The 9,684-nt window shown below is 44.0% G+C and overlaps 1 protein-coding gene across 1 annotated transcript; it reads right to left on the reverse strand.

Moving 5' to 3' along the window:
- Window positions 1–1,854: 1,854 nt before the first annotated feature.
- On the reverse strand, window positions 1,855–9,684 carry ephx4 (epoxide hydrolase 4; the record flags this gene model as incomplete). The annotated part of the gene is made up of 7 exons (XM_079221522.1): window positions 1,855–2,095; window positions 2,770–2,918; window positions 3,877–3,980; window positions 4,342–4,470; window positions 6,453–6,610; window positions 8,023–8,108; window positions 9,442–9,684. The coding sequence occupies 7 exons, from the start codon at window positions 9,682–9,684 to the stop codon at window positions 1,855–1,857; spliced, it is 1,110 nt and encodes a 369-aa protein (XP_079077648.1).

Consider the following 9,684-nt stretch of genomic DNA (forward strand, 5'->3'; position numbering starts at 1 on the left):
ACTTAACGCTGTAGCTCAGACTACAGTTTAGAGTCAGAGCAGCAATGACACTCAGATCGGATTCGATCAGCTGGCCTATTTTTGCAGTTAAAATTTGATTCAACTTGGTGCATTTATTATTATGTTGTTTTGTTGTGTAAAAGCTACACTGTAAATATACGGCTATACAGTAGACTATAACAGCCACATATTTTAATGAATAGTGTCACACAAGCTTACATATCTGTTTCATTTATTTTTAATGGAACAAAAATATGCAAACATTCTATAAAATGATAATGATGGTAATGCTTTTAAAGGGGAAGTCCGGTCTCTGCTCCAATCTGTATGATAATCATATCTACTTCCAAAAAAAAGGTCACAAAAATACTGCCCTGAAAAATATGTGCTGGTTCCAATATATCCGACTGCCTGGAAGGCAACAACAGAGCTTGCCCCTGACTGGCGCTGATGTCATTGGCCTCTCCTGCATCATTACTCTTAACCTATGATGTCAGCGCAAATGTATCTGTAAATGTTTGAATCAGCGTTAAACAAAAAGTCCAATCTGGTTGGATAGTGAGATCTACTGCAGAGTGATTTGGTGCAATATACAACTTTCCAAATACATACTTTTAGGGTTATTGTGCTGAAACTAATGGGTTAATGAATAGGTAACAGACAATTAATTAAAGCTTTATAAATTATAAAATAAGCCGCTAATGAGGAAAATATTCTCAAATGGTTTATATTGTTTGACACAGACATAATCATGCATTGCCCGAATGATCTCTTCTCTAAAAAGCTGCTATTGGGTGCTGGCACAGCACTAAAAACATGTTTATGTAAGACACCTCAGTGTAATTCCACATCAACAATTCTGTTGGCATATAACCGCATCGAAAAGGAACATGAATCAAAAAATAAATAATTATATATATAAAAATGTTTGTTCTACTGAGAAGACCAAAAATAACCAACTGCTGTGCCCCTCAGCTCTGTGTTATATTTAACAGTACGTCCATTGCTATTTCTGGTGTTTTTCATCTCCTCTGTGTAAAAGCTCAGAGTGACAGTTCAGAGACAGCAAACAGCAAACACACGGGGGTCAATAGAGCACGCCGCACAGCTTCAAACGCACCACTGCTACCATCCCCTTAAATAAAGAGCTGTGAGGTCCCAACAGATTGACATTTAGTTTATTTATAAAAAAATCAAATAGTGTAGACTTGGCTCAGTGAATTTCAAAATGCAGTGTGTAGGAATAAATACAAAAAAAATTACAATAGTCAACCACATTTCTATACCGGAAGATCAAGATAACGACATTCTCTCATTTGAGTATTTCTGAGGAAAAAAAAAGGTACAAAAAATAAATAAATAAATAAATAAACTCCTCCAGACAACACAACCTGATAAGGGAGAGGGAGAGTCACGGCTTCCCAAAGGACTGGGCCCTAAGGAGAGTGGAGCAACCCAGAGAAACGCACGAGTACAGCAGTCTCTCAGGACATCTTTACAACGCAAAAAGTTCAAAAGGCACCACACAATACAAGTTACGAGGAGATTTGTTTGACATTTTGTGATGCTGTAACCAACGAACTTTAAGGCGGTGTAGCATGTGCAAAAAAACATCTTGAATATGTGTCACCCACGCTGCTCATGTGTCCGCTCCAGTGAAGTGTGCTTTGATTCTTTCCTTTACTGATGACTTCTTAAAAAAAAAAAAAAAAGAAGAATATTTGAATTGTGAACTATTTAAAGAATGATTGCATTTTCACTATGTTGCTGGCATATTCCAGGCTTCCGGGTGTGGCAAGCGTGGTGGGGGGGGGGCAGGGGGAGAAAAAGGCTGGTGGAGGCCTCACTGTGGATTTAGTTCCTGTGGCTTTTGCGTCCCTCTCTCTCCTTGAGGAAGGTCCATATGAGGGTGTTCACAATGTCGGGCTGGTCCTGCTGCAGCCAGTGGCTGGCCCCAGAAATGATGTTGAGACGGAAGTGATTCCGGATGTACAGGCGGCAGGCCTCGGCCATTTCCTGCTCCAAGAAGGCGTCCCGCTCGCCCCACAGCAGTAGCACGGGAGACCTGACATGATTCTGGCTCAGGGGGAGGGAGCTAAGGAGAGAAAAAGTGGGAAAAAAAGACCAAAAGGTTACTTCATGATAGATTTTAAAGGGAAAATTAATCTTAAAACAGAAAAAACATGAGTAATTATGGAAAGTGAAGTCAATATCTACAATTTAGGAAGCCATTTTGATACAGGGTCCCGGAATTGTTCATGCTGGCTCATTGTACAGACTTACTTGGACACTCGAATTGAACAGGGCCATCGTTTATATGATTAGTAATGAGTCTAGAAACACCTGTATAGCTTGAATTTGTCTCTTGCACGGTCTCCCCTACAGTCATGAAGCTAAAGTTAATGCACACAATGTACGTCCCCCCTCACAACTCTGGACCGGATAAGAGGAGCTAAATAAAAATGCATGCATGGATGTTGCCATATGTTCACGTATTTGTGTCCCAGGTGCTTACGTACAGAATACTTTGCTTTGCGGAGAGACTAATTGGGCACGGGTCATGGAAATCTCTTTTACATAAGCACACAACAGCTATTCTGAGATAACCCATTGCTCGAGAAGGGAGCAGATGGCGCGCTCGGCCATGCATGTGCAGTTCACTTGTCAGAAATGCATGCGCTGATATATTTCATTATTTGATCCGCTGTGTGGTGTATCACTCTGAGCCAGCCAGCCTCACGCGTTGGAATGACGGCGAGTGTCTCCCACCTGAAGACGTTCCTGTAATAGTTGAGGGCTCCGGTCAGAGCTCCCGGCTGTGAGAGGGCATACAGGTAGGCCTCCAAGTCCTCTGCCGTGAGCCACCGGCCTTTCCTTCCGATCCCTGTGTTGCGGCTGGTGAACAGGGCCTTTAGAGCCTAGAGGCAGCCAAAAAGCACCGGGGTGAATTCATGTGACTGGTACCATTTGACCAAGAAAACATGTACGGCAGAGTCAGGAAAGGTACTTCAGCTGTTTAAATCGGTTCTTGTGACCTTCTGGCACTCATTACATGCTGTGCTTTTACTTCTGAAAACTCCAAACACAGGCATAAACGAACATTATCTAATAGTGCACTTCATAAGCAAATATCTAAACTGCATCGTCACTCTGAAAATGGGATGAAGTTTGAAAAAGGCGAAACGAATCTTGAATCAATGTAAATCTTTTAGATTGTGTGCGTAAACAAACAAGATATAACGTGTTTATTTCCCTCCCCCATGTTTTAGGTCATTATGCTAAGCTAAACTTTATGCTAAACTAAGCTAAACTCAGCATAAAGAGAGGTGAGAGTGGTATCAATTTAACCTCATCATGCCATGTAGTGGTATCCTCTATCTCTCGGCATGTAAGCAAGTGGTCATTGTCCAAAATGTCGAAAACCACAAAATAACAATAAAAAAATAAATAAACGTTGCATTTTCTAAAACCCAAACGGTTTGGCAAACCTGTACTGTACACATGCTACATGCACTGTGCCCTCTTATTCCACATTGTCAACAGCACTGCCTTATTTATGGCAACAAAACCCCAAAATGCTCCTTATCCAGTTTAGCGGATCATTTGGTAGTAATCGATAATTTTTACATTTTCACCCGGATTAGTTGATCCTTTTGTTTACTCCAACCAAACTCTTTCACAGCTGGAGGTTTTTAATAGTCACACTGAACCCTAAAATAGTCCGACACCGTAATAACACGCACCGAAACACACACACACACACACACACACACACACACACACACACACACACACACACACACACACACACACACACACACACACACACACACACACACACACACACACACACACACACACACACACACACACAACCTTGAAATCGTTGATGGAGAGCATGAGCTCCGGGAAGCAGGGCAGCTGGAAGAAGAAGAAGTGGCTGGATTTCAGCAGCTGGCTCGGGTGGCGCAGAGCGTAATCTGGAGAATGAGAGAAGTTCAGCTGTTTGTTTGACGGTTAAACTCGAGGCCGGCGCCTCGCCTGGTCGCGCTGGCTGCGGGGGTCGCCGGCACGATAGCTTCCAACGACTTTTTTCAGTTTAACCAGCTGTCCCGGCTTCCCATTAACCTCCTGTAATTAGCCTCTCATTAACTTCCCCTTCAGACAGGGGAGGATTTGCCAGATGGACGCAAACGTGGAATTGGAGTAATGATATTTCCTAATTAATGATAATAATAATTACAGCAATAATCCAAAGGCCAAACCCGAGTCTCTCTAATCAGTATGAGGAAACAAATGTGATTTTCTTTCACAACATAAAGATTCTGCTGTGATTCCTACCTGTGTACACAGAAGGATGTGGGCTGTTCAGGACAATGAGTTTCGTCACCATCTCTGGGTACTGAATGGCAAACAGCCACGCGATGGTCCCACCCCAGTCGTGGCCAACCAGGCAACATCTGTTGTACCCTTGGAAGCAAAGCAAACAGACGTGAGACAGAGCAACTGTTATTGTAGCAGGAGGGCATTAATGCACGCCAGGGCCTGGAAATCAATACTGTTCTCACTTCTTTATGGCCGGCTTCCTCCCTCAGAGGACATTTACAACCATCAAATGAATGTATTTCATGACATACAGCCAGATGCAGCTCAAGGTCAGGGCATCAGTCTTACGGATTCTGATCACATTATTGTTCCAATGACTGCAAACTAATCCTCTTACCTTTTGCTGGTGCCATTTACAGCCACCGGTATGAATCACACCAGCATGTGCTCTTTAAAACCGGATCGTCGTAAAAGCCAAGTCTGGGAGCCACTTTTGGAAAGGGCCATTGCGGCGAGGAAAAGGGCAACGCTACTTGCCACACACGGTTAAAGGCCAAGCCTCTGATTGCATGGACAATGTGGGCTCTGACAGCATGGTGGACAAATTGCCCCCAAAGTCCAATCACAGATCAGTCCAGCAGTTGTCACGCGTTCAATGCTAGTCTCCCACTTCCACTCTAATGACCATTGAGTGAATGATTGGCAGCAATATGCATTATTGAGTGCTTATCTCCTGAAAGCACTGTAAAGAATTAGCTATAGACAGCGATAACCGTAGGAGCTACAAAACATTAACGATAGACCTCTCTCAAAAGCACTTCCTCAGAGAGTTTAAATATTGAATCAGAAATGTGTTGCTTGAGAATATTTACAGGTCATTGTGGTTCTTCTGGGCTGGATCTTCACTGGGTTAAAAATTGTGAAACACAGACTGTTGTGGAATTATTTAAAGCTGCACGACCCAATATCTTTATAACAGCGATGGACTTTGTGTAATGAACTGAGCGGCGTGGCTCGTAGTGATGAACCTATAGGGAAGCATCACCTGTCTCTGCAGTTCCCCTCGGCTTTATAGAGCATTTTAGCGCCTTTCAGCTCGTTTAGAGAGGGTTTTATAAACCCTATTAATTCCGTTTACAGATGCGACAGCTAGTTGTTTGGGAAACGAGGGAAAAGAACCCTCTAAAAACCCAGCCCATCCCAGCACCAAACACCTGAACATCTGACTAAAATTTGCCAGATAGAAACCAACGCAACTTTGAATACATAGGTTGCTGAATGTCATGCAAAATGTATTGAAGATGTAACTGTTTGCTTGTATGCTCTCTTCAAAGCCACAGGACTCCTTTGACAGAAACAGTGTTTTTTACCTTGCAGAACACAGGAGATTTACCAAAGAACGATGAATCATTCGTGCAATAACATGAAACAAACTGACCAATGGAAGCAGCGGGAGATATGTAAAATGACTGTTTTTGTAAAGGGAGTCTTGTGGCTCAGAAGAGAGCATAGATATATAGATAGAACAGCTCCAGTTCCCTGATGAAAAGGGTTGTCTGGCAGTGATATAAAACGGTGAAAATATTCTAAATATGGCGTACACTTTCAATTGTTATTGATTTTTTTTTAGGTTTCTAAAATACACTTCTTGCTGCTGCAACCCACAAATTATTTGGTGGGGATAGTTGGAATGGGTAGCAAAGTCAAGACCATCAGAGTTATTTCAGTTTTCTTTTAATTAGCACTAAAACTGTGCCAAGCTGGAATATGAGGTGACAGGTGTGAAGGGGAAACAGCGCTGAGTTAGAGGTCACCGGAGCACCGTCAATGACACATCATTTCAGGTCATTTCACACATCCGGTGAGCAATGCTAAAACTGCGACATGCTGGCCAGATAATCATTGGTGGTTGCTGGTGTGTGCAGACGGCCTCGGGCTCTATAGCTTCCCGTCAGTGTGAGCATGCAGCCGGCGGGCTCTGTGTCTGCACAATGTGCCACGTTCAGTGTGAATGAGTCACAGGAAGTTTGTCACGCAGCGCTTAAGACTGATAAACAAGTTTATTTTTTCTGACTCCTTGGAGTTATTTGGAGATCGCAGACGCACTGTTTGCCGCGTTCTCTCACCTAAGTACTCCACAATGTCCTTGACGTCGGTGACCAGGTTGTCGAAGCGATAACTCTCGGGTGAGAGCGGCAGGTCGGACTCCCCGTAGCCCCGCATGTCGACGGCCACCACGCGGAACTCGCTCTTGAACTCGCGCAGCTGGTAGCGCCAGGAGAACCTGCGGGTACACAAACACACACAGAGATGACTCATTTATTCATTTAGCTTACTTGTATTTTGCATTGCAGAGGCTGATGAAAAAATTCAAATAAAGAATTAACAAAATTCAATAAAGCAGAAATCGAGGAATCCTGACTTTTAGTTCTACCCCAAAAACATTGGTTCTATCGTTCCCCATGATGCAATTCAATAGTGTCGTTCATTTATTCCACCCTGCGGGGTACAATCTGCAATCACAGGCTTTTACGTAAAACCTTTTTTCTCAACAAGCGTCTTGGAGCCCAAACCCACGGTAACCTCGATGACATCATCAGGTGGATTTTCCCCAAAAAAATGATAAACTCCCTCGAGAGGCACACAGCACATTGCACAACTGTTTCCACAGGCTGAGCAGTGCTCCCCATGACGGTTAAACTAAGTGTGCAAAATCGGTGGAGCGGCCCTTTAAACGCTCCTACCATACCCGTTTGGAGATAGTTATAAACTAACAGCACAATTATTATTTTGTCCTTTCCACCACGGCATAATATAAATTGTTTTAGATTATAATCCGCCCACTGATCATGCGGACTGGGATGACTTTCTAATTGAAGATCTTGTCTGCTGCACAGGCTCCTCATCACGACTGAGGTCCTCCTCGTCCTCCTCGTCGTCCTCGTCGTCCTCGTCCTCCTCGTCCTCGTCCTCGTCCTCCTCCTCCTCCTCCTGAACGCAGAGGCCCTGACTGTGATTCTGATGAGTCAGTATAAGACCCCAGCACTGAACCCTCAGATCTCAGAATATAGATGAGGTTTAAAGCAGAGTAAGCCCCTCGGAACCCCTCCGACACGCACTCTCTTCTTTCTCATTTTCTGAGTGGGAATTAGCACGTTTTTTTTCCTTCTTCAGACAGCGTTATAGGAGTCATAGGAGTCAGCCCGATTCATCGTCCCTGTGAAGAGTGTATATATATATATATATATATATATATATATATATATATATATATCGGGGAAATGAAGCAGAAACAAGCTCCCTTAGCCCGTTAATGAATCCCTGTCCTGTCGGCAGCTGAGATAGTATGTTAGAGATATGGACGGGCTTATAGCTCTTGACAACCTCTTTGGCCCCGATCCAGAAGCAGCGCTCAGGACCATTTATTTTCTTCTCTCTCTTCCATTTCATATCAGGAGAAGGGGGTCTTGAAGGCTTTTGACCTTTTTTTTTATGAGAACTCCCTCGCTGGCGTGGAAAGGCTGCAGAGATTTAAAGACTTCCCATATAGTCAAGGGGACATTTTTAAGAGAGGTGGCCGAAGCAACAAACACCAAGCGACTGAACAAACGTCATCCTACAGTCGGGGTTGTCCGCTGCTGTGGAGTGGAGCTGTTGCCACAATTGCCCCCCCGCCCTCCTTTCTCTTTGACCTACCAGAACTCTGGAAAGCCGTGCAAGAACAGCATGAGTGGCTTTCCTCTCTCTCCAGCAGCAACATAATGGAACCTGAGGCCAGACTCCTGGCGGGGAGAAGAAAAAAAAGAGGAAAACACACATCAGAGTATTCACGCACAGACTTATGTACCCACAGGGAAGCTGAATGGAAAGCAGTTGTGTAATTATCAGGAAAACAATAGAAGTACAGGAAAATACCAGTCACAGCCTTGCGATGTCGCGCAATCATGCTTATTGGACGCCCGCAGACTATTTCCTCGTGACCGGACACGTCCATCGAGGCAGCTATGGACACTGGAGACGCGGCCTATCGTTGCACGCATTGGACACATTATTTGCTCCTCTGGCAGCCTTGTTTGTTCCTTCTTAATTCCTCTTTTTATTGGTCTCCTTATTCTTGTTTTACTTTACCCATGTGCATATCTTCAAAGAAACATGAATCTCTGAGTCAACTTTCTACAAGTCATCTCTCTGCATCGTGTCCCATCCCAGCAGAAAGATCAAATAGGATTTGTTGCTCTGATGACAGCTTTCGTTTAGAGCTTAAGTTATGCATAATATAACTAGACAGAAGAATGTAACTTACTGCATTATGAGCCTAATGCCTATACTGTACTTTTGTTTTCATTTTACAAGCTACTTTGTCCTTCTACTTTGCATATTGTACTCATGACTGCATTACTTATACCCAACAGCTGCAGTAAAGTATTTCATGTATCAGCTGCACTGTTATTAACAGAGTGCACACAGTAATTAAAATGAGCTCATGGACCAGCCACAGCATTTAAATGCTCAATAGCAACATCTCAATAATCCAATAATACGTGTCAACAGTACTTTTGGGTATTTACATACAATTTACTGATAATAACACCCCTGTACATTTAGATGCAGGACTCAATTTAAATGTTTGTAGTATTGCTTCTTTCATTATTTGGTTAATTAATGATACTTAATTCTGACAAAACTGACAGGTGTTGTGTGAGTGTGCGTAAGATACCTTGGGGTTTAATCACATAACCGTGAATACATAAAGGTTGTTCTAGTGGCTGGCAGCCCCGCCGCATGTTGGAGACGTGAGGCGGAGGAGCTGTTCTTTCAGCACCACCTGAGCGCAGCGTCAACGTCAACAACAACAACAACAACAACGACAAAAAAACGTCTAAAAAATAAACAGACGCCTCACGATCTGCTCAAAGATCAGGCCTGTTTGTGTCCGCACGACTGCGACACGGCGGGCAAGGTGTTGCAGCATTTTACGCGTGAACGTCCTCCAGCATGCAAGAGACACAAACACACACACACTGACAAACACACACACAGACAATGGGCTTTCTTCTTTTGTGTGTGTCCCTTACAGGGACCGGACACCTTTTAGTGTCCAAGTGCACGTCTTACCTTGATCCGGACATAACAGTGGGTTCCCAAGGACGTGTCGCTCAGACAAGCCGGGGGAGTTTCACGGATCGCCCACTGGAAGGTGGCCGTCGGCCTCAAGACGATGTTCCAGCAAAGTTTGAGCAGGGCCGCGGTGGTGCAGAGCGCGCAGTAGCCGTAGATCAGGGACCAGTAGCCCAGCACGCGGATCTTCAGCGCAAGTCGGATCAGAAATAACAGCAAGTTGTGGAGCACTCTCGCCAT

The sequence above is a fragment of the Taurulus bubalis genome, assembly GCF_910589615.1.
Source record: "Taurulus bubalis genome assembly, chromosome: 7".
NCBI lineage: Eukaryota > Metazoa > Chordata > Actinopteri > Perciformes > Cottidae > Taurulus > Taurulus bubalis.